The 25,697-nt window shown below is 45.3% G+C and overlaps 1 protein-coding gene across 5 annotated transcripts in view; it reads left to right on the top strand.

Moving 5' to 3' along the window:
* CARNMT1 (carnosine N-methyltransferase 1) overlaps positions 1-24,948 on the top strand; it is a 70,092-nt gene extending 45,144 nt beyond the window's left edge. For 3 of the 5 annotated variants that reach the window (XM_073543763.1, XM_073543759.1, XM_073543764.1), the window contains exons 6-8: positions 5,632-5,745; positions 7,597-7,700; positions 23,083-24,948. In XM_073543763.1, coding sequence (XP_073399864.1) covers positions 5,632-5,745; positions 7,597-7,700; positions 23,083-23,184 — 320 coding nt within the window. In that variant the 3' untranslated portion in view covers positions 23,185-24,948. Of the gene's footprint in view, positions 1-5,631; positions 5,746-7,244; positions 7,577-7,596; positions 7,701-23,082 lie in introns of those variants that run through there. The other 2 variants (XM_073543762.1, XM_073543761.1) reach the window with 2 other exon arrangements.
* The last annotated feature ends 749 nt before the right edge of the window (positions 24,949-25,697 follow it).

Genomic DNA, 25,697 nt, shown 5'->3' with positions numbered 1-25,697 from the left:
AAAATTGCAGGTGAGCTTTTTCAGTATTAGGCTTGAGCAAGCCAGTCTGGGCTGATTCACACAAAGGAGCCCCTCTGTTTCTTTCTTTGAATTTTGGAAATTATACCCTTTTGGAAATTTATCTCCAGGTGTAGTGACGATTTTGACTCCTTGGGTGTTTTCTAGAAACAAGCAGCAGTGGATATTGCGGAGTGAAAATTGCATATCTGCTATTGTAGTGGCCAGTATGTTGTAGAGCCCAATACATTGTGCCCAGGTCTTCCTTCTGGAGACATGCACCCCGTAAATTGGGCTCTCATCGCTACAGAAATGCCAAAAATGTAGAACCTTAATGTGGTTTAGAAACACTGGGGCTTAGAAAAGGGAGGGGGCATTTGGATTTGGGAGTGCATAATTACTGAATTTTTCGCTTTATAAGATGCACCTGATTATAAGACGCACCCCCAAATTTGGTGAAGATAAAGAGAAAAAATGTTTTTTTTATGTTAAATGGAGGTGTGTCTTATAATGCCAGTGTCCGTCCTTCAAATCATATACCGTATGTGTCCATCATCCTGTTATCTATATAACCCCTATCCTGGCACATTGCCCCCTTTTGCTGGCACATAGCCCCCATCCCATCCTGGATATGGGCCCCCCGGTCACTATATTCCCCCCTGCTGGCACACATTGTCCCCCCCCCCCGTCGCTATATTTCTCCCCTGCTGGCAAGCAAATGATAAAATAGTGAACAGTTAACTCACCTTCTGATGATAGATCCTGCTCCCAGCCCTCCCCGTGGCTTTCCTGTGTCTGCTGAGATCCTCCTCCTGCGAGGGCGTGCGCAGCTGCTGCTCATTGTAGCTACAGGACCTTCCATGATGTGACCAATAGGACCTGCGGTCACGTGACTCGCAGTGCACACTGGGAGTCACGTGACCACGGGTCCTATTGGTCACATCATGGAAGGTCCTGAAGCAATGAACTGCCTGAATGAGCAGCTGCTGCCGCGCGCCCTGCAGGAGGAGGATCTCAGCAGACACAGGAAAGCCACGGGGGGAGCTGGGAGCAGGAGCCATCATCGGAAGGTGACTATAGGGGGGGGGGGGGGGGGGGGAGTGCAGGCACATGTAATATGCACCGCTCCCCTGTCTACCAACTCTGCGCTGCTTCAGCACCGAGGTGATGGACAGCGGGTGCAGTGAATATTACATAAGCCTAATGAGCGGGAGCACAGGACCTCCCACTGTCTCTGCAGCCAGACCACCCCAGCCGCCTGCAACCACGCCAGAGCCGCCCCTCCACTCTATAGCACAGCGGAAAACAGATTTGCATTATAAGACGCACCCCCCACTTTCCCCCAAAATTTGGGGGAACAAAAGTGCGTCTTATAAAGCGAAAAATACGGTAGCCTTTTTCCAGAGCCTTTGTACTACCAGTAACGTGGAAGCCCCTTTATTTCCAAGGACCGATGACAGCTTAGTGGGTACTTTTTATGGATTGAGTTGAAACTTTTATTGGGAACACTTTACATAACAATTTGGATCACATTTATCCTGCGCTGTGCAGTTTGGGATTTCCATATAAATCTCCTAATGATATTCTTTAGATGAATCCCCAAGGGATTAATTTACTATAATAAGGCAGAGGAGTTAAGCCCCCGTCACACATAGCGATATCTCTAGCGAGAAACCCGATGTGTACCTTAGTTACCAGCGCTGGTGCAGGGAACTGGTAACCAAGGTACACATCGGGTTTCTAAGTGCCGCGCGCTGCTTAGAAACCCGATGTGTACCTTGGTTACCAGCTCCCTGCACCAGCGCGCTGTTAACTAAGGTACACAGTGGGTAACTAAGTGATGTGCGTCGCTTGTTACCCTCCTGTCGCTGGTGCTGATCGCTGGTGAAGCTGCCTGTTTGGTAGCTCACCAGCGATCATGTAGTACACAACAGCGATCCTGACAAGGTAAGATCGTTGTCGGGATCGCTGGTGCGTCGCTATGTGTGACGGGGCCCTTACTCTGGTCTCCGTTTGGCCTCTGTTCAGAGGTGTTAGTCTTTTCACAATTGCACACAACCGTGGCTGACGGAAATTTTATGCACATCAAAAAAGACGGACACCGCCGGATCACAGGCCAGACAGTGTCCATAGTTCCTAAATCTGGCTCATTACAGGGAATCTTCCGTCACGTATTTCAGAAATTTACACGGAAACCCTGGTGTAAGTGCTCAGCATAGAGCGCAATATAAATGTGAGCCAAGCCTTACTGCGATCTTTGGGAGACAGAATGAACAAATCAACAGCAGGTGAAGAATTAGTTTTATTTATTTATTTTTTTGCTGCTCCTCGTGCAGTATAAGTGATTCGACGACTTTATTCTTTGGGTTGGTGTGATTACAGCGATACCAGATTTATATAGTTTTTTATGTTCGGCTGCTGATACACACTAAAAGATGCTTTTTATTGCAAAATAAAGTTTATGCAATGCATCACCATATTTTGAGAGCTATAATTTTTCCATATTTCTGCCGACAGTCATGTGAGGGCTTTTTTTTTGTGGGACTACTTGACATTTTTATTGTTACCATTTTCAGGAATTGTTTTTAGTGGCTCTTTTTTATGCCGTTCACTATGTGGGAAAAGTGATAAGGCAGCTTTATTCTTCTGGTCACTATGTTTACTGCGATATTACATTTATATCATTTTTATGTTTTGCGCTTTTAGAGAATAAATACTATTTTATAGAAAAAATAATTGTTTTTGCATCACTTTATTCTTAGAGCTATAAGGGTATGTGCACACGCTGCGGATTCTGCTGCGGATCCGTAGCGGATTTGGCCTCTGCAGATCCGCAGCAGTTCTGCAGACAGTGTACAGTACAATGTAAGTCTATGGGATTTACAATCCGCAGTGCACATGCTGCGGTTTTTTCACTGCGGAAAAGCTGCGGTTTTAAATCCGCAGAAAGAATTGACATGTCAATTCTTTCTGCGGATTCCGCTGCGGTTTGCCACCTATTCCATTGTCCAGGTCAATTTACCTGCGGTTTTACCTGCGGATCCGCACGGAAAAATCCGCTGGTGAATCCGCGGTGTGTGCACATACCCTAACTTTTTTCTTCGCTGAGTGAGCGCTGTTTGGCGGTTTATTTGAAAGACAAGGTGATGTTTTCAGCAATACCATAATTATTTATATTCGACTTTGATTGTGTTTTACTCCACTTTTTATTCTGTGGTATGATGAAAAAGTAGTTTTTTGCTAAGCTTTTCATTTATTTTTTATTTTCTTAATAGTGTTCACTGAAAGGGTTTACTAGTGTGACAGTTTTATAGGTTGGATTGTTCCAGTTGCAGCGATACCAAACGTGTACTTTATATTTTTACGTAAATGAGTGTATTTATTGGTACAATAATATTTTTTTGTGTGTGTGATTTTACAATTTTTTTTTTTTCCACTTTGTTCTTCTAAGGGACTTTAACTTTTATTACTCTGATTGCTAGTGTAATGCATAGCAATGCATTATACCTGTCAGTGCTGCACTGAAAAATGCCTCTTAGACCATGCTCCTGACATGGTCTAACAAGCTTTCTAGCCTGTTGATCAGTTTATTGTCATGGCGACCTCGAGTTGCCATTGCAACGAACGCGCCCTTGTGAAGACACGCAATGGCGCCGATTGAAAGGTAGAGGAAGCCCACTCTCCTTGTGTTAAATGCTTCGATCAATCTCGTTTGCGGCATCTAGGGGGTTAAAATGCCCGTGGTGCACGGCTCCCTGGCAGTGACAGATGTGTCCTCGGCTTTAACTTAAAGGGGTATTCCCCTTTCCAAGATCATATTCCAATATGTAGTAGGTGTTGTAGGTATAATAATATTAGCAAATACCTCCAATTAGAAATGTAGTATAGTTCTTCTGATTTGTTATGTCTCTTTTGTCATGTGCAGGCATTGCAGGACCTTAGGTATCCATGGTTACAACCACTAGTAGCTAGTCAACTGTATCACTATATCCGTGTTTGTAACCATGGCTACCTAAGGGGCAGAGCTCCTCCCCCTCCCCGTCTACATAGAATCTTATAAGTAGCAGCCGCCATCTCCTATCTCAGGTGTCTTCACTAAAAACAGATTTTAACTCAGAATTTAGAATTTTGATAAAGATTTGATCAATTCTGGTCAAGTTAGAAGCAGATTTTGGGTGGGGGCTGGATCCTGAGACCCCCTACTCATTACTTAGAAGACTGTTCAGAGGTGCTCACTTTATCATGCAGAAGTGCTGAGCTCCTGAGGGAGCACAGAGTGGTGTCTCCAGGTCCGTACTGTGCTCCGTCATGGCCATCCTGCATGAGCTCAGCACATGCTTTTGAGACAGTGGATTTTTTGATTTTCAGTACTCTATATAGTAAAGTGAATGTCATTAAAAACTACAACACGACTCCTAAATATACAACACATGGCTATGTGGGCTGTACCAAAGCTCAGAGTGGATTTGCCCTCACTTTCATACTGGGGATCCCTTTAAGAGAGGCCTGGGGTCAGTACCAGAGCACTGAGTGGAATTGCCCTAACTTCCATACCAATGATCCCTTTAAGAAAGACTGGGGTCAGAACCAGAGCGCTGAATGGATTTGCCCTGACTTGCATACCAATGATCCCGTTAATAGAATCCTGGGGTCAGAACCACAGCGCTGAGTGGAAGGGTCCTAATTCCATACCAGGGATCCCTTTAAGAGAGGCCTGGGGTCAAAACCAAAGCCCTGCATGGATTTGCCCTAACTTCCATACCAATGATCCCTTTAAGAGAGGCCTGGGGTCAGTATCGGAGCGCTGAGGGATTTGCCCTAACTTCCATACAGGAGATCCCTTTAAGAGGGAAGATGTGCCTATGGGATGGAGGATGTGTGATGGGTATATGGGCACGGGAGCGGTTGATTCTTTTCTGTCACGTGCTCTCTGCTCCTTTCTGGGGGGCAGACAATGGCTGGGATCTTATGTTCCCAGGGATGCTAGATTTCTCTTACCATGTCAGTGTTTGCTGAGGTGTTGTCGTGGAGTGGGAAAACTGTTGCTCATAGGAACCAATCACAGCTCAGCTTCCTTTAAACAGCTCTGGTGAAATGAAAGATGCTTAGTGATTGGTTGCAAGGAAAACTGTTGCTTATAGCAATCAATCACAGCTTAGCTTCCTTTAAACAGCTCTGGTGAAATGAAAGATGCTTTGTGATTGGTTGGTGATACACACATACACACACACACACACACACACACACACATTCAATTTTATATATATATACATATTTCATTGTTGAGGACCTGTACTCAGGGTTAGTTCACATTCTGCCTGATCCAGACACACATTAATAAATGGAAATGCGGGTATAATCTGTGTGAATTATGTAAGTTACAAGCCAATAGCCACGAAGCCATAGTAGCATTACACGCTTGCCACTGACATGGTGATCCTTGCATGTAATGCACAGACATGCCAGTTATTCCGAGCTGTTACCGAGAGGCGAACAGCTCTGCCACTTACAGGGGTATCTTAAGTGGGCAATCACTTCCTATGGACAGAGTGAGACAAGTCCTGCAAATATGTGTTACCAATAGAATGGCAGCTTTCTAATAGTTTCTATGTTTTCCATCTCCATTTTTAACAGGCTCTTGGGACTGTGTAGCCACATGCTTTTTTATAGACACTGCACATAATATTCTCGACTATGTTGAGACAATCTGGAAAATTCTTAAACCAGGTGGCATTTGGATTAATTTAGGTAAGAGATTTCCTAGTTTCCTTTTATAAATGGAAGTGCATGCTTTTATGAAGTATTGTATTCACAGTTTATATTTTTGGTTGTGTAAAGAGGTTTCTTATTTCAGAAACCCCCTGGTAAAGTGTCTCTGCCATTGCTCCCGGTGATCCGTTATTTCCTGCAGCATTGACATCATGTCGACAGCGTTACAGCCAGTATGCCGAGATGCTGAGCTCCGTTAATTCCTGCAGCCAGTATGCTGAGGTTCTGAGCTGCGTTATTGCCTGCAGCCAGTCTGCCCAGATGCTGAGCTCCGTTATTGCCTGCAGTCAGTATGCCGAGATGCTGAGCTCCGTTATTACCTGCAGTCAGTATGCCGAGATGCTGAGCTCCGTTATTGCCTGCAGCCAGTAAGCAGGGATGCTGAGCTCCATTATTGCCTGCAGCCAGTAAGCATGAACGCTGAGCTCCGTTATTGCCTGCAGCCAGTAAGCAGGGATGCTGAGCTCCGTTATTGCCTGCAGCCAGTAAGCAGGGATGCTGATCTCCTTTATTGCCTGCAGCCAGTAAGCAGAGATGCTGAGCTCCGTTATTGCCTGCAGCCAGTAAGCAGGGATGCTGAGCTCCATTATTGCCTGCAGCCAGTAAGCATGGACGCTGAGCTCCGTTATTGCCTGCAGCCAGTAAGCAGGGATGCTGAGCTCCGTTATTGCCTGCAGCCAGTAAGCAGGGATGCTGAGCTCCATTATTGCCTGCAGCCAGTATGCAGGGATGCTGAGCTCCGTTATTGCCTGCAGCCAGTAAGCAGGGATGCTGAGCTCCATTATTGCCTGCAGCCAGTAAGCAGAGATGCTGAGCTCCGTTATTGCCTGCAGCCAGTAAGCAGAGATGCTGAGCTCCGTTACTGCCTGCAGCCAGTAAGCAGAGATGCTGAGCTCCGTTATTGCCTGCAGCCAGTAAGCAGAGATGCTGAGCTCCGTTATTGCCTGCAGCCAGTAAGCAGAGATGCTGAGCTCCGTTATTGCCTGCAGCCAGTAAGCAGAGATGCTGAGCTCCGTTATTGCCTGCAGCCAGTAAGCAGAGATGCTGAGCTCCGTTATTGCCTGCAGCCAGTAAGCAGGGGTGCTGAGCTCCGTTATTGCCTGGAGCCAGTAAGCATGGACGCTGAGCTCCGTTATTGCCTGCAGCCAGTATGCAGGGATGCTGAGCTCCGTTATTGCCTGCAGCCAGTAAGCAGGGATGCTGAGCTCCGTTATTGCCTGCAGCCAGTAAGCAGAGATGCTGAGCTCCGTTATTGCCTGCAGCCACGGTAGAGGCTCTGCGCCAGACACAGGGAGGGTGAGTAAAGCACAGTTTGTTTGTTTTTTAAAACAAACTGAGGCCGCAGGACAGGGATTTTCAAATGGAGGAAAACCCTTTTAACGTATATATCTGGTGATTATTAATGGCCGTGTTGTATGATCATTGTTGGTGTTCCATTAGCAGTTGGGGTTAGTACGATCTCCGCTGTTTTATTATAGGGCCAGGAGGGCTGAACTCTGATCTTCTCCATTATAACTGTGTGCCCGCCAGGAATCTTGCCTTCTCTGCAACAAGAACCGTTCCCGAATCTTCATAATGTGCCTGACACATTGGCTTTCGGGGATGTGGGCAGTATTAAATTCCCTAATCTTTCTGAAAATAAGCAAGAAAATCTCTAAAGCCCGGAGGCAATCAACAATAAGGATAAACTGTCCCCATCAGTGCTAGATTTTTCCCATCGGGGCCCTCAGTCGCCGGCCTAGCGGAAAGAAACTAATACTATAGACTTGAAACAGAATTGCAGAATACATATTGTTTCATTTCCGATTTGTGAATTATTATTTATTTCAGGACCACTTTTATATCATTTTGAAAACTTGGCAAATGAACTTTCTATAGAAGTGAGTTATGAAGATCTCAAAAATGTTATCATACAACTTGGATTTCATTTTGAGGTATTAAGAAAGATTTCAAACATTTCTTACGCATTGCCACAGTTAAATTTTCATTTTACAGTTGCCTGTTAGGCCATATTGTCAGTGGTTTATTTTTTTAATGAAGATGTTATTCCCAAGATGGCTGGTTATCCCCTAACCATAGAATAGGAGATTGCTTGGTGATTTCTAGGGGTCCAACCCCTGGGATCCACAGTGGTGGTGGGAACAGGCTCTGCAGTGTCTCTCCTCAAATGGAGCGGATGTCTATGAAACTACCAGAGAAAGCCTAGCACAGCTGGAGGGCCCATGGATCATGAATGCATAGGAAAGGATTTTCTATCTTCGAAATAACCCTTTAAATAAAACAACAAGCATTTTTATTGGTTGATGTATTTTGGATAAGTTGATGTTAAAGGGGTTCTCTTAGATATTTTTTTAGCCCTCTTATTTTAAAGAACAGGAGTTTTTTTTTAATTCAATCTTTGTAAAAAGAGAATACCGTATTTTTCGCATTATAAGATGCACTTTTTTCCCCCAAAAAATGAGGGGGGGGGGGGAATGGGGGGTACGTCTTATAATGCGAATATAAGGCCTGTTTCACACTTCCGTTTTTTCAAATCCGTCAAAATCCGTTGTTTTCCGTAAAAAAACGGATCCGCCATTTTTTGCAGGATCCGTTTTTTTTGTCCCATAGACTTCCATTACGGTTACCGCGGATCCGTCAAAAAAACGGATCCGTTTTTAAAAAAACGGATCCGTTTGCATCAGTTTCCGTCAAAAAAACGGAAACGGATCCGTTTGGCGGACACAAAAACGGAAGTGTGAAACAGGCCTAACTTGCCGGACATGGCGGAGCAGGGTCCCAGGGTCGCTGCTGGAGGATCTCAGGAGATGAGATCTCAGCGCCAAGATCTCAATCTGGCAGTCATTTTCCCCAGAGTCCACCGCATAGTAAATCATGGAAGTGCTGGGGTTCCGGGCTTTCACAAATTGTCAGCGGAGCCCCACCACCACTGAACACCCGCAGCATCACACATCCGAACACCCCCTCATCTCAGCCTGCAGCAACGCTCCATTCTTGCCTCCTACATCGGAACACTCCTTTCTCTCAGTATGGGGTCTGCAGCATTGCCCCACTCCTGCCTCCTCCAGCAGCGACCCTGGGTTTTTCGCGGCCATCCCAACACCCCCTCCCCCCCGGTAAGCAATAAGACGCATGGATTGTAAGAAGCACCACCATTTTATTAAAGTTTTTTTTTTCTATTTTTCTCCTCAAAATTTGTGGTGCGTCTTATAAACCGCAAAATACGGTAAATAAATTACTGCTTACTGCATGATTTCATCACTAGAAGCTTCAACAATTTCTTTGTGCCCTTCTGCTCCTGTCTCCTCTTCCCATCTCCATAGACTTCTACAGGCAGTAGGTGTGATTTGATACTTTACTGAAGACAGATCTGTAGACCATTTTTGAGCATGAATGATAAGTGTAGGAGAGGAGTTAAGCTAGGTTCACATTAGCATTTGAGTCCGCAGCATATCATCCGCATGCAAACGCATTCATACACAGCGTTTTTTATCCGCATCATCTTACGCATGACAGCAAAAAACGCGTGCGCATGCGTTTTGGCATGCGTTTGCATTGTTTATGCGCATGCTTTCGATATTTCTAATGATTTCCAGTAGCTTTTCCTTGACATCAGACACCCAATGGGCGTGTCATGGGATATATATATATATATATACACACCCCGTTAGGTCCATATATCTTTGGACAGAGACAACATTTTTCTAATTTTGGTTCTAGACATTACCACAATGAATTTTAAACAAAACAATTCAGATGCAGTTGAAGTTCAGACTTTCAGCTTTCATTTGAGGGTATCCACATTAAAATTGGATGAAGGGTTTAGGAGTTTCAGCTCCTTAACATGTGCCACCCTGTTTTTAAAGGGACCAAAAGTAATTGGACAATTGACTCCAAGGCTATTTCATGGACAGGTGTGGGCAATCCCTTCGTTATGTCATTGAGAATGACAGATAACAATGACAATTAACAATTAACAATTGTGACAATTAACCAGATAAAAGGCCTGGAGTTGATTTGAGGTGTGGTGCTTGCATTTGGAAGGTTTTGCTGTGAAGGAAACATGCAGTCAAAGGGGCTCTCCATGCAGCTGAAACAAGCCATCCGTAAGCTGCAAAAACAGAAAAAACCCATCCGAGAAATTGCTACAACATTAGGAGTGGCAAAATCTACAGTTTGGTACATCCTGAGAAAGAAAGAAAGCACTGGTGAACTCATCAATGCAAAAAGACCTGGGCGCCACGGAAGACAACAGTGGTGGATGATCGCAGAATAATCTCCATTCTGATGAGAAACCCCTTCACAACAGCCAACCAAGTGAACAACATTCTCCAGGAGGTAGGCGTATCAATATCCAAATCTACCATAAAGAGAAGACTGCATGAAAGTAAATACAGAGGGTTCACTGCACGGTGCAAGCCACTCATAAGCTTCAAAAATCAAAAGGCTAGACTGGACTTTGCTAAAAAAAATCTAAAAAAGCCAGCACAGTTCTGGAAGAACATTCTTTGGACAGATGAAACCAAGATCAACCTCTACCAGAATGATGGAAAGAGAAAAGTATGGTGAAGGCGTGGTACAGCTCATGATCCAAAGCATACCACATCATCTGTAAAACACGGCAGAGGCAGTGTGATTGCTTGGGCATGCATGGCTGCCAGTGGCACTGGGTCACTAGTGTTTATTGATGATGTGACACAGGACAGAAGCAGCCGAATGAATTCTGAGGTAGTCAGAGCCATACTGTGTGCTCAGATCCAGCCAAATGCAGCCAAACTGATTGGTCGTTTCATACTACAGATGGACAATGACCCAAAACATAAAGCCAAGGCAACCCAGGAGTTTATTAAAGCAAATAAGTGGAATATTCTTGAATGGCCAAGTTAGTCGCCTGATCTCAACCCAATTGAGCATGCATTTCACTTGTTAAAGACAAAACTTCAGACAGAAAGGCCCACAAACAAACAGCAACTGAAAACCACCGCAGTGAAGGCCTGGCAGAGCATCAAAAAGGAGGAGACACAGCGTCTGGTGATGTCCATGAGTTCAAAACTTCAGGCAGTCATTGCCAACAAAGGGTTTTCAACCAAGTACTAGAAATGAACATTTTATTTACAATTATTTAATCTGTCCAATTACTTTTGGTCTCTTTAAAAACAGGGTGGCACATGTTAAGGAGCTGAAACTCCTAAACCCTTCATCCAATTTTAATGTGGATACCCTCAAATGAAAGTCTGAACTTCAACTGCATCTGAATTGTTTTGTTTAAAATTCATTGTGGTAATGTCTAGAACCAAAATTAGAAAAATGTTGTCTCTGTCCAAATATATATGGACATAACTATATAGACACACTGCACTGTGGAAATCCTCGTCTTTGGCTGCTATATCCAGCTGCAAGATGGATCTTGACTTGGAGAGCTTCTATGATCTGGATTTACAATTGAAATTGGCTGTTGCCTTTGCTTGTCAAGAAGAAAGACTGAGAAGACATCGTCACTACTAGCAACACCCCATCCTTGAACTCCGAGAGAGCCGTGGAGCCTACCACTCGTACACCAAGCTGTGTGCAACCCCTCAGAAGTTTTTTTGACTACGCGAGGATGTCGGAACAGAGTTTTGATGACTTGTTACGTGTCCGAGTATCCATCACCAGGCAGGACACACAACTCCGTCGAGCAATTCCTGCTGAGGAACTTCTGTTGGTGACCCTGAGGTGCGTAATTGTGAAAAACAAACACATGTTCATAGTATTATTGTTAGAAAACCCATGTATTCATTTTTTTTCCCCATTTTCTGTTCGGCAGATTCCTGGCTACCGGAGAGACATTATCATCTCTACACTTTCAGATCCGGATTGGAGTGTCCACCCTTTCTGGGATTGTTGGAGACACCTGCAGGGCTTTATGTGACGTTCTGCGTCAAGAATTTCTTCCCCAACCCACAACTGAACTCTAGCTGGAAAATGCTGAAAAATTTCAGGACATTTGTAATTTTCCTAACTGTGTGTGGGGGCTGTGGACGGCAAACACTTTCGGATTATGAAACCTGCTGGAAGTGGAACCGAGTATTTTAATTACAAAAAAATACTTTTCCATTGTTTTCATGGAGATTGCAGATGGACGTTGGCTCATTTGGACGAGGAAATGACTCTCAGACTTTCCAAAACTCTGACATGGGCCATCATAATAATTTCTATTTTCCACAGCCACAACCTCTTCCCATCACTCAAGGACCACCAATGCACTGACAAGGGCACAAGGAACCGTGCAGTGTTCATTTGGCTTGCTGGTATCTAAATGGTGCATTTTGGGAACAGCCATCAATCTAAAAATTGAGACAATTGATGAGGTTGTGAAATCGTGTGTTATGCACAATTACATCCTGGCAAAAGAGCGACCCAACTTAGAACCTGAGGAACCTGTTACATTGCATGATTACCAAGATCACCCTCTGAGGACTACGGTGGAAGTTGCCCAGATGAGGGATACGTTTGCTGCATACTTTGCTTCTGATAATGGACTTGTGGCATGGCAAGACAGAAAGGTTTAAGCCGCTAAGTAAAATGTACCTGTAATGTTAAAATGTACCTGTAATGTTTGATGACTTACCGTTGTGGCCAAAAGTATTGACACCCCTGCAATTCTGTCAAATAATACTCAGTTTCTTCCTGAAAATGATTGCAAACACAAATTCTTTGGTATTATTATCTTCATTTAATTTGTCTTAAATGAAAAAACACAAAAGAGAATGAAGCAAAACATTGATCATTTCACACAGAACTCCAAAAATGGGCCAGACAAAAGTATTGGCACCCTCAGCCTAATACTTGGTTGCACAACCTTTATCCAAAATAACTGCGACCAACCGCTTCTGGTAACCATCAGGCTATGTGCCCACGCTAGCGTTTTTAAACGCTCAGGAAAAGGATCCCCTTTCCCAGAAAACGCGCGGAAAAAGACGCGTTTCTTGATGCGCTTTTTGACACGCGATTTCTGGGAACATTGGGGATGGCTAAAAACGCTCAGCTATGCGGAAAATAATGTGCATGCTGCGTTTTTAGCCGCTAAGCGATTCTTGAGCGGTTAAAAACGCATGCATTGGCACAAAAAGCCAAAAACGCATGCAAATGAATTAGAAGCATCTTGTAAGCATTTCTGCAGCGTCTGAGCCGGCACAAACGCTGCGGAAACGCTTACAAAAACGCAACGTGGGCACACAGCCTCAATGAGTTTCTTACAATGCTCTGCTGGAATTTTAGACCATTCTTCTTTGGCAAACTGCTCCAGGTCCCTGATATTAGAAGGGTGCCTTCTCCAAACTGCCATTTTTAGATCTCTCCACAGGTGTTCTATGTGATTCAGGTCTGGACTCATTGCTGGCCACCTTAGAAGTCTCCAGTGCTTTCTCTCAAACCATTTTCTAGTGCTTTTTGAAGTGTGTTTTGGGTCATTGTCCTGCTAGAAGACCCATGACCTCTGAGGGAGACCCAGCGTTCTCACACTGGGCCCTACATTATGCTGCAAAATTTGTTGGTAGTCTTCAGACTTCATAATGCCATGCACACGGTCAAGCAGTCCAGTGCCAGAGACAGCAAAGCAACCCCAAAACATCAGGGAACCTCCGCCATGTTTGACTGTAGGGACCATGTTCTTTTTTTTGAATGCCTCTTTTTTTCTCCTGTAAACTCTGTGTTGATGCCTTTGCCCAAAAAGCTCTACTTTTGTCTCATCTGACCAGAGAACATTCTTCCAAAATGTTTTAGGCTTTTTCAGGTAAGTTTTGGCAAACTCCAGCCTGGCTTTTTTATGTTTCGGGGTAAGAAGTGGGGTCTTCCTGGGTCTCCTACCATACAGTCCCTTTTCATTCAGACGCCGACAGATAGTACGGGTTGACACTGTTGTACCCTCGGACTGCAGGGCAGCTTGAATTTGTTTGGATGTTAGTCGAAGTTCTTTATCCAATATCCGCACAATCTTGCGTTGAAATCTCTTGTCAATTTTTCTTTTCCGTCCACATCTAGAGAGGTTAGCCACAGTGCCATGGGCTTTAAACTTGTTGATGACACTGCGCACGGTAGACACAGGAACATTCAGGTCTTTGGAGATGGACTTGTAGCCTTGAGATTGCTCATGCTTCCTCACAAGTTGGTTTCTCAAGTCCTCAGACAGTTCTTTGGTCGTCTTTCTTTTCTCCATGCTCAATGTGGTACACACAAGGACACAGGACAGAGGTTGAGTCAACTTTAATCCATGTCAACTGGCTGCAAGTGTGATTTAGTTATTGCCAACACCTGTTAGGTGCCACAGGTAAGTTACAGGTGCTGTTATTTATACAAATTAGAGAAGCATCACATGATTTTTTGAACAGTGCCAATACTTTTGTCCACCTTCTTTTTTATGTTTGGTGTGGAATTATATCCAATTTGGCTTTAGGACAATTCTTTTTGTTTTTTTTTTTCATTTAAGACAAATTAAATGAAGATAATAATACCAAAGAATTTGTGTCTGTAATCATTTTCAGGAAGAAACTGAGTATTATCTGACAGAACTGCAGGGGTGTCAATACTGTTGGCCACAACTGTAAATAATATACCAGTAGTAAAACACCCGATACAAGTTCCCTCAACAATACAATACACGTGTGTTTGCGGCGTCGGCACTTAGAGACAAAGAAAACACAGATATTGCAAACAAAGCAAAAATTTTATTTAACAAAAATTATTGGTTTTAGGATCGGGATCTATCTGAGGGTGAGATGGGGTGGACCTTGGGGGTGTGGAGCTGTGAGGAATGGGTGGTAATTGATGAGGAAGGGGTTACAGGGGAAGGGGCAACAAATTGAAGGATAGGATCATGGATGGAATCATGAGAATGGATAGACAAACTGGAAGGGACAGACAAAAGGGAATGTAGTGACACATTTGACAACAGAGACACATTGGTAGGTGAGGGTGGAGGTGGTGGGTCCAATTTTGCCAGGGTTTTTTGCCTCCGGGTCTTTGTCCTGGTGGGAATCTGTTTATTTTTTGTCCTTTTTTTTCTTGGCCGAGTGGGAGTGGTGGCCTCTGTAGCAGTCGTCTGGCATAGTGCTGGACTGGGCCGCATGGTGGATGCTGCAGGGGTCTTGAACTTGGGAGTGTGGTGGATGCTGCTGGCTGCAGGGATGATGAAGGCTGCAGGGATGATGAAGTCTGCAGCATGGTGGATCTGTGAACTTTAGGCGGTGGTGGTGGAGGATAGTTCGGTGCTGTGGGAGTTGTAAAGTATATGTTCGGCTGCTGGTAATATCCTCCAGCCTGTGGATTGTAGCTTTCGGTCTGTTGCTGCTGCAATGTGTGGCTGTAGGCAGCCTGGCAGGCTTGCATGACGTTGAGCTGGAATTGAGTCGTAAGGTTTTCCGACACGTCACGCTCTATTGCAAAAAAAAATATCGCGCCGGTCTCTCAAGGTCGGCGTCCAGGCTGTCAAGGCGTTTGTTGACATCCTGTATAAGTGTGTTCACATGGTGGAACCCACTCTTCTGTCTATCACCAAGCACCTTAATCCCCTCCTGGAAGACTGAGGTTAAGTGTATAAACTCGGGCATGAGTGACCTCTCCCAGGCCCTCTGCCGCTGACAAAAAGTCCCAACAAAAGCAGAGGGCTGGGAGAGGGTAAAACCTGATGAACCGGCGGCTGCCTGTTCCTCAGCCTGTGAGACCTGACAGGTTGCTACATCGCTGGTGGATGATTGGGACTGCGTCTGTTCGTTGCCTGGTTGATGAGGGGCTGCTTCAAAAGAGGATGATCCAGGTTATGTTGTGCTGCATCAGGTTCTGTGGTGAAAATAAAGGAAAAAAAAATTAGTTAAAAAAAAAAAAGTTAAATAGTAAGACAACACAAAAGATACATTCACTGAGCAAGCGCAGGCCTCAGAAAAACAAGGTTACGGTGGTATTTATATTTTCTTATCATTTGAGCAGCATCACTTTTAACCTGGTTCTCCGGTCTCATGTCCTTGTTGAAGCGATCCTTCATCGAGTGCCAACGGACTCCTATTCTCTTCACTATGAAAGGGGGGGGAGAAAAATTAATTGTAAAACAATGCACCTACATTTATAGTTTCACTGGCGCATCACACCACATTGCAATACTTACCAAAATCATTTCAGGTATGTAGCGTGGCACAGTCCCAATCATGCAACCACGATGTGGCCACTAATTCCCAGAGTCTTCGAATCACAACAGTGTCAGAGTGCTGACAATCACGGGTGTCCCACAACGGTACTCGCTCTTGCACAAGGTTAATTACTTGATCGTTGTCAATTTCCTGTTTGGCTTCTTCCCATTGTGGAACCTATTGATCAAATAAAACAAAACAATTTTAAGTAAAACTGAAAACAAATTCAATTACAACTCTGATGAAAGACTACTTACACCCAGTCTTTCCTCCTGAGACACATGGGCCTGACGACCCTGGGAAGAATCATTTCCACTCGACTGCTCCTGCTCTTCATCAGTGGAAGGTACCTGTAAAGAAATTACATGATTTAACACAGGTATAGTATTGCCAGTCAATACATACCAATCAGTATAGCAAATGTGATTACATAATCGGTGTCATGTCCACTCTGGGAAGCAGTCAGTTCTTCATTTGAGGACATGGTTGAAGAGCAGGCAGCAGTCAAGTGAAACACTACAGAAAAATAAAGATAACAAACATTAAACTTGTTAAGAGCCAAACACAATGTAGCCAAAAAACCCCCCAAAGAATGGACACCAATACTTACATTATAGGCAGTAGTCCAACAGCACAGCAATCAGCACAGCACTGGGACAGATGCCATCACCAGGACACAACCAGTCTAAAAGGAATAAAAAAAAATTAGTACAAAGTACAGATTGCAGTGAGAGAGACATTTTCCAGGACGTCCCTCCTGACAGCACCATGGAGGTTGTCCTTCCTTTCATCCTTACAGGGACAGGAAATGCACGAGAGGTTAAAGGTCCCCTCCCACACTCAAGTACCATCAGACTTATCTACGGGTCAGGGGGATTGGGGTCCTCACTCCAGCTCCCCCCTGTCAGATGGTCCGGGGTGGCACCCCCCCTATGAGGGGTGGTTCTCAGCCAAACGTCCCATGGAGCAGGGCTCCGGGACTCGGAGCCGCTTCCCCTCAGCGGGGCTCTTGGCTCCTGCTGTCGCACTCTGCATCATTCCAGGCGCTGGAGCCTCCGCGGCCACGTCACTTTCAGGCGCCCAATGACGATTTCCGGTGGCGTCAGGATGGGCGCATCAGAGCACCGTCTCCAGCAGCGGGCGACGCTGCGGACATCGTGGGTTCATTCCACTCAAGGTAGGATAAAAGCGGCGGGGAGGGTCTGCCACACAGGTCTGCCATAACCGCTATGGATAACGCCGCGAAAGCGAGCGATCAGCCGGAGCACCCAGCGTCTGAGTAGGGGGCACGAGGGGCAGCATGGCTCAAGGACAGGAGCGGTAAATAAAAACTCCTGTGCTTTTATATTAAGGATAAAACCGCACCGACTCCTGCAGCATCAACCTCCAGGACATCGGGCAGACCCAAATGCCCCATGTGTGCCAGCAGACTACCGGGGTCATGGAAAAAACCCCTATGTGAAGATTGCACCCTTAGGATCATCAGAGGCAAGCAGGCCTCTTTCCTTGCAGAGATGCGCACAATGGTTAGAGAGGAGGTCCAGGCCTCCGTCTCCGGACTGCTACCTACTCAGCCTTTCAGCCAGCCCCAGCCGAAGAGACCAAGATGGGAGTCCGACCATTCATCAGATGAAGAGGTTCAGTCGCCATGTTCGGACTCGGAGGAGGAAGGCGAGATAACCTCAGAACCTCCCGAGATGGAGAAGAGATACCTCTTCTCGGAAAACATGGACAAGCTCCTTGGCGCCGTGAGAAGCACTATGCAGATCGAGGAAGCCCCAAAGACTCAGTCCATCCAGGACGAGATGTTTGGGGGCTTAAGAGCTAGGATGCCATATCCGTACGATGGTTCTAGAAGAATGGGAGGACGCTGAGAAAAGACTGGTCGTGCCTCGAGACTTTAAGCTTCGACTACCGTTTAACCAGGAGGACATTAACACTTGGGATAAAGTTCCGAAGATCGACACCCCGGTGGCAAGGGTGTCAAAGAAAACCTTGATCCCTTTCGAAGATTCCTCCAGTCTCAAGGAGCCTATGGACAAGAAGACCGACGTGCTTCTAAAGAGGGCTTGGGAGGCCTCTGCGGCGGTTATAAAGACAAACATAGCCGCCACATCGGTCACCAGATCCATGCACCTATAGATCAACCAGTTAGAACACCAATCAAAAGGGAAAACCCCTAGAGGTGATATCTTAGAGGGTCTTCCCCCTGTTAAGAATCGCAACCGGATTCCTGGCGGATGCATCAGCAGAATCTGTGCGATTTGCGGCCAGGAGTAACTCTTTATCCAATGCGGCTCGTCGAGCCATATGGATGAAGACCTGGTCAGGGGATTACCAGTCGAAAAATAATGTATGTGCCATACCCTTCTCAGGTGGGAGAGTGTTCGGGCCGGCCTTAGATAAGATCCTGGAGATTGCCTCGGACGATAAAAAAGGGTTTCCAGAGGAAAAAACAAAAAGACCTTCTCCCTTTCAGAGGTCCCGTCCTTACCAAAGACAGGAATATAGAGGGAAAGGGAAATCAGCTCATTGGGAATATACGAAGGGGGGAAAAAGTAGCCCCCCCCCCCGTCTCGCTCTGGACAAAGTTCCAGGAGTAGGAGACAATGACACCATACCCGTAAGGGAACGCCGCAAACACTGCTTGGGGGCATGGGAACTCATCACCCAGAATCGGTGGATTCTCAACACGGTTTCCCAGGGCTACACCCTCGAATTCACAAAAAAAACCCAGCACGGTTCATAGTTACAAATCTCCAGTCCAGAGCCCTTATAGACCCTATAATGGGCAGATGTAAAAGACCTGCTAAGGTCAAGAGTAGTGATCCCCGGTCCCAGAAACAGAGAGAGGTCAGGGACACTATTCAACCCTCTTCACAGTAAAGAAACTGTCGGGGGAGAGTCGGACCATTATAAACTTAAAGCCACTAAACCAGTGGATCCGATGCAAAAGATTCCGGATGGAATCTCTAAAAACCACCATCCCGCTCATAGGAATTCCACAATGTGCACAATTGCAAGTGCGTACTATCATGTTTCCATCCACCCTCACAGAAGTTCCAGCGGTTTGCACTGAAAATAGAGAGCAGATACTACCACTTTCAGTTTCAGGCTCTTCCCTTCGGCCTGGCTTCAGCACCGTGGGTTTTTACGAAGTTGGTCGCCGAGATAGTGGCCCACTTGAGACAAGACGGCATAATCATCTTGCCATACTTGGACGATTTCCTTGTGAGATCTCATTCAGCATCGGAGTTAAAAAAAAAAAAAAAAAAAAAAAAAAAAAAAAGCAGCTAGTCTCGGTAATCGCCACGCTCGAAGATCTAGGATGGATCCTGAACAAAGAAAAATCGGACTTGCAGCCTGGGACCCAGAAGAAATTCCTGGGTGTCATGTTAGACTCCAAAAGAAGAATCTTGTTTCTTCAGCTATGGCGGGATCGAATATCCATAAGGGCCGCAATGAAGATCCTGGGTACCCTGACAGCATGCATACCCTGCGTAATGTGGAGCCAGGCTCATACAAGAAACCTGCAGAGGGAAATCCTGGCAAAGTGGGACAGACAGCAGTCCTCTCTGGACACAGGGACTTTCGGCCGTCCCCAGCCTTGAGATCATCTCTAAAGTGGTGGATCAGTCTCAGAAATATCAGCCAGGGGGTGCCTTGGATCCTGTCTCCATGCATGACCATCGTAACGGACACCAGCAAAGAAGGCTGGGGAGCCCATCTGGAGGGAAGATACCTGCAGAGAATATGGCCCGGAAACATCAGCGCACAGTCCTCAAACTACAGAGCGCTACAAGCAGTTTGGGAGACACTAAAAAGAAGCAGGTTGTCTACGGGGCCAGCACATAAAGGTCATGTCAGACAACGTGACCACAGTAGCCTTCCTACGCCATCAGGGGGGCCAAAGACACTGTAAGCTTCAAGACTTAGCAGCCCGCATCCTCACCTGGGCGGAGAACAATGTTCGCTCCATTTCAGCGGTACACCTAGAGGGCTCAAGGAACAATATAGCCGACTATCTGAGCAGACAGGAAGTCCGAGCCACCGAGTGGGAACTGAAGGAAGAAATCTTCGAAGACTTGTGCCACCGGTGGGGAACCCCCCAGTTGGACCTCTTCGCAACAAAGCAGAACACCAAGCTAAAGAGATTCTACTCTCTCATTCCAGCGGACCATCCAGTAGGGGTCGACGCCCTGAACCAAAGTTGGGAAAGGGGACTGCTATACGGTTTCACCCTGAGAGTCCTCAGAAAAATCCAGGAGGAAGGAGCATGGATGATGCTAGTGGTACCCTTTTGGCCCAGACGAAGTTGGTTCCCCCTTCTGAAGATGATGGCTCAGGAAGGATCACTCCATCTACCGACGGCAGATGATCTGCTTTCCCAAGGCCCATTTCTAGACCCAAATCCGGAGAACCTACAGTTGGCAGCATGGATCCTGAGAGGGAGATCCTAAAATCCAGAGGCCTCTCCGACCAAGTGATCTCCATGATGCAGGCCAGCCGTAAGCCCGTTACGATTGCAATCTATCGTAAAATCTGGAATAAGTTCTGCTCAGAAGGTGGTAGTACCCCCATAGACCCATCTCGCCCAGATATCCCTCAAATATTTGACTTCTTCCAGGCAGGATTTAATAAGGGTCTAAGCCCAAGCACATTGAAAGTTCAAATAGCAGCTTTAAGTACTTTCTTTGATTTTTGCCCTGGCTTCTCATCCATGGATAGCACGATTTACAAAGGCCATCCAGAGATTGAGACCCACGTTGAGGAAAACAGTCCCCCCATGTGACCTAAATCTGGTACTTAAAGGGAACCTGTCACCCCCCCCCCCCCCCCACCAAGGTGTTTTTCAGTTAAAGAGCCACCTTCAGCAGCACTAAGGCTGCATTCTGTGAAGGTGGCTTTTTTTCTGACCCCCAGTAATGCCAAAATATTGACTTTTATAATTAGCTCCTCATACCTGTAATGTGTCCCACAGGTATGTTGTGTCCCCCAGTATCAGCCGCCTACCATCCGTCAATCATGCCTGTCCGAGGCCTCGGCGCCGCCCACGATCTGTCCATCATGATGCCCCGTGAGTCGCTGCCTCCTCTTGATTTGAATCCCGGTGCCTGCGCTGTAGCAAATGTTCTCGGGCATGTGCAGTGCGCGCTGTCTGAGAACCGACATCAGGCTATTGCGCCTGTGCAATGTTATCATATATTCACACTGCGGGGCTGGGGCCTCCGCAACACGCGGGCGCAATAGCCTGATGTCGGTTCTCGGGCAGCGCGCACTTTGAATGCCCGAGAACACCTGTTACAGCGCAGGCGCCGGGATTAAAATCAAGAGGAGGCAGCGACGCACGGGGCATCGTGATGGACATATTGTGGGCGGCGCCAAGGCATCGGACAGGCATGATTGACGAATGGAAGGTGGCTGATAGAGGGGGACGCAACATACCTGTGGGACACATTACAAGTATGAGGAGCTAATTATAAAAGTCAATATTTTGGCAGGGGGTCAGAAAAAGAAGAGTCACCTTCACTGAATGCAGCCTTAGTGCTGCTGAAGGTGGCTCTTTAATTGAAAAATGACCTGGGGGGTGACAGGTTCCCTTTAATGCTCTATGCAGACCTCCATACGAGCCAATATCCGAGATAGACGTCACAAAGGTTACACAAAAGACTTTTTGGTGGCCATCACCTCAGCCAAGCAGCTGGGCGAAATCCAGGCCCTGTCAGTCAAGAGCCCCTACATTCAGATTTTCGAGGACCGCATATTACTAAAGCTAAACCCAGGATTCCTCCCAGAGGTAGTATCTCCTCAGAATCTAAACCAGGAGATAGTCCTACCCTCATTTTGCCTGTCCCCCGAAAAACGATAGATTCTTTCAATCATTGGACGTCAGACGAGCAGTCACACGCTACTTAGAAGTCACTCAGGACAGGGCACAAAATTTTTTTATCCAGTACAGCCGTAAAAATTAGGGGTAAAGGTGCATCTAGACACACCCTAGCAAGATGGATAACATCAACTATCGCCTCAGCGTACGAGGCCGAAGAAATAACCTATACCAGAGGGGCTTAGGGCCCATTCCACTAGGGCAATAGCAACGTCATGGGTAGAGAGGGCGGGAGTCTCAGTAGAGCAAATATGCAGGGCCGCCACCTGGTCTACACTAAACACTTTCTGTAAACACTATAAATTGGACACGCTAACAGCTAGCCAGACGACCTTCGGTCGTAAGGTGCTACAGGCAGTGGTCCCACCCTAACAAATTCCTACTTTGGTATTCTCCATGGTGCTGTCAGGAGGGACGTCCTGGAAAACGGAGCTTAGACCTTACCGGTAAGGTTCCAGGAGTCCATCCTGACAGCACTGGTAGTTTCCTCCCGATGAGTTGTATTTGTAATAACATGCTTGTACAAAGTCTCAATAAATAATTGCATCCTGACTTACGTGGTACTTGGAAAAATCACTGGAGTGTGGGAGGGGACGTTTAACCTCGTGCATTTCCTGTCCCTGTAAGGATGAAAGGAAGGACAACCTCCATGGTGCTATCAGGATGGACTCCTGGAAATAACCTTACCGGTAGGTCTAAGCTCCGTTTTCAAAGGTTCTATACTTGCGTAGCCAGTGTTGTTGTCAGATTCATAGTCTTGAAAGTAATGGCCTTGCAGCTTCCACACTTCCTTTCATACAGCTTTGTTTTGGGGGTGGATGAAACCATTTCCTTGACCTGCTCATTCTGAAGTACGCATGCGTATCGAACCCATGCGTACGCATGTCCTTGCTTATCAATGCATTCCCATAGACAGTAATGCGTTTTTTTTTACGCACTCATCCGCATGCCTGCGTATATTTTATATGCAGATTTTTGACGCCTCAAATGTTGCTTTCGCCCGCACACCACGAAACGACGCATGCGTGTGCAAAAGCATTCAAATGCATGTCCCTGCGTACACCATGTTAAATATATGTACGCATGCGGATCAAACGCTGCACACACACGCTAATGTGAAACCAGCCTAACTGATATGTATCGAAAGAGATCTATCTCTAACCAGATATATTACAAAGTTTCTTATCTTCACTTGTACTGTTGATTTATGAACATGATAAACTAAAGTGCAGTTACAATTTAATGAATGAACCCCTCTTGTATTTACAGGTGGAGAGAGAATCTATAAGGACAACATATACGGTGAATCATTTATCAATGATGAAGTACTTCTATGACTGCATATTTTTTGTGGCTCGCAAACCAGAATAATACCTCGACCTTCAAAGTTTTTGGCCTACAGATTCAGATGACTTGAAATGGGCTTTGCTCATGCTGATTAATTTATTGACACAAAGGTGCCTTCTTCCAACAGGAGTTGATGCTATCATGAACTGATCCTATTTTTTTTTTTCCCAGAGACCCGGTCATGCTAACACTATTGGGCAGGGGCCTCATGACGACTTCGGCCGTGACGTAGGTCGCACAGCCAACAATTGCCAAGTGCTGCTGCTACCTCACAGTGTAATGGCATGGCATTGCGCCCCCTAGGGTTTTGCGACAAGCTAGTCGCAAAAAGTCGAGCCACAGGTGATGTTTTGCGATTTGCTTGTCATGTCACATAAGTCATGCTGCAAAAGTCGGCAAATAGCCCCCGGCCTTAATTAAATACTTGTATATAACAGATTAAAGGGGTTTTTTTGTTTTTATTTTTTATAAATTTGTTAATGTTTTATGCCATTATGTGATCATGGCTCTAGAATTTGTTATTATATTGTGAATATGCATTTCCTTTACCTAACCTACGTCTCCTACATACTATGATGACTTCTAGTGATTTAGTATAATTTCCTTACCAGGGGAAGGATAATGGAATATGTCAGTGCCTGCCATGATTAATTTGTTCTCATTTGTGTTTAGCCTTCATTTAGATTAAGGAAAATCAAGAGAGATGCAATATATTTTATTATTTTTAATTTTCTGCCTAACAGGAATTCAGTGCCCCCATCTCTGAGACTGTCCTATAACTTAAAGTGTGCCTGATCGTTAAAAAAAAAAAAAAAAAAGATTTGATCAGTGGGGGTCTGGGACATGGGGCAGAAGCTCTGAGCTGTGCCCCTTCCCTCCATAGACTCAGCACATGGACCGCCACAGATGGAGTCTTCTCACTATGACTTGCCAAGATTATTGAAATCCTAGATGCCTTTAGGCTTTGTACACACTGAGCCTTCGTTAAGAGGTTGCAGGCCCCACCATTTCCACCAGAAGAGAGAGCGCGGCACATAGAACTTTTTCTTTTTTTCTTTTTTTCCCCCATCATGAGACTGAACACTATATTGGAAACCCAAGAGACTCCATAATTTGCGTCCATTATGTGACAGATCTGTCTCCTTCTTGTATTCTGCTTCTCTCTTCCTATAAAAGAAAAGAATGTCAGAATTGCTAGCGCTGGTGTGAGCCTAGCCTTGGGGCTTGTACAGCTAGAGGAGCAGACGTAGCAGGGTATCGGTTACCTGCTGCTCAGTAGCATCTTGTAGTTCCAGATAAGATGTATGAATGTGAAATCTTGTCTTCTAAAATGTCATATTCAGTAAATCTTCACTATTCTGACAATAAAGGCGTGTTCAGACTAGTGAAGAACTGGGCCATGTGCACTACGGACTGCACACAGACCAATTCTTGCCGGTGCACATGGCCGATTTTCCACGTAAACCGATGATCTGCATGGAAAACCAATCACATCATACAATACTTGGGACCATCTTACTGTCCAGACTAATGTACGCAATGTAAGGTCAGCTCTGGCCCCCATCCACAATGCTGAGGCGCACAGCCAGTCGCCTCCACAGCTTGCCCACCCAACAGGCCCCGTTTTCCATACGCCGGTCAGACTCCCAGCCTGACACTATGGTATATTTGCAATACTACGGATACGGTTTCCATCTATCATTGATGTATATCTGTTGTAGAAAGGCTACAGGGTTTGTAGAATCCAGCCATTACATTTGTAATAATAAAGACCTGTTTTATATTTAACACTTTGCATTTATTCCTAATGGCAAAATTTGCTTCAATTTTTTTTTTCTTTTTTATTCTTGCATAATATTAAAAGGAGGCTGTCATTGCCTTTCTGACCAGTACATTAATAACAGCGCTTGGTAGGTGTGTGTAACACATTAAATAACATATAACTTTTATTATATGTAAAAAACTAGTTTTTATCAAATACAGTCATATGTAAAAGTTTGGGCACCCCTATTAATGTTAACATTTTTTCTTTATAACAATTTTGGTTTTTGCAACAGCTATTTCAGTTTCATATATCTAGTAACTGATGGACTATTTCTGGATTCAAATGAGGTTTATTGTGCAGAAAATGTGCAATCTGCATTTAAACAAAATTTGACCGGTGCAAAAGTATGGGCACCCTTATCATTTTCTTGATTTGAACACTCCTAACTACTTTTTACTGACTTCCTGAAGCACTAAATTGGTTTTGTAACCTCATTGAGCTTTGAACTTCATAGCCAGGTGTATCAAATCATGAGAAAAGGTATTTAAGGTGGCCACTTGCAAGTAGTTCTCCTATTTGATTCTCCTATGAAGAGTGGCATCATGGGCTCCTCAAAACAACTCTCAAATGATCTGAAAACAAAGATTATTCAACATAGCTTTTCAGGGGAAGGATACAAAAAGTTGTCTCAGAGATTTAACCTGTCAGTTTCCACTGTGAGGAACATAGTAAGGAAATGGAAGAACACAGGTACAGTTCTTGTTAAGCCCAG

The sequence above is a fragment of the Dendrobates tinctorius genome, unplaced genomic scaffold, assembly GCF_039654945.1.
Source record: "Dendrobates tinctorius isolate UK_male_01 unplaced genomic scaffold, ASM3965494v1 ptg000134l, whole genome shotgun sequence".
In the NCBI taxonomy this organism is placed as follows: domain Eukaryota; kingdom Metazoa; phylum Chordata; class Amphibia; order Anura; family Dendrobatidae; genus Dendrobates; species Dendrobates tinctorius.
The sequence above is the reverse complement of the archived record's forward strand: the minus strand, read 5'-3'. Positions and strand labels throughout refer to the sequence as shown.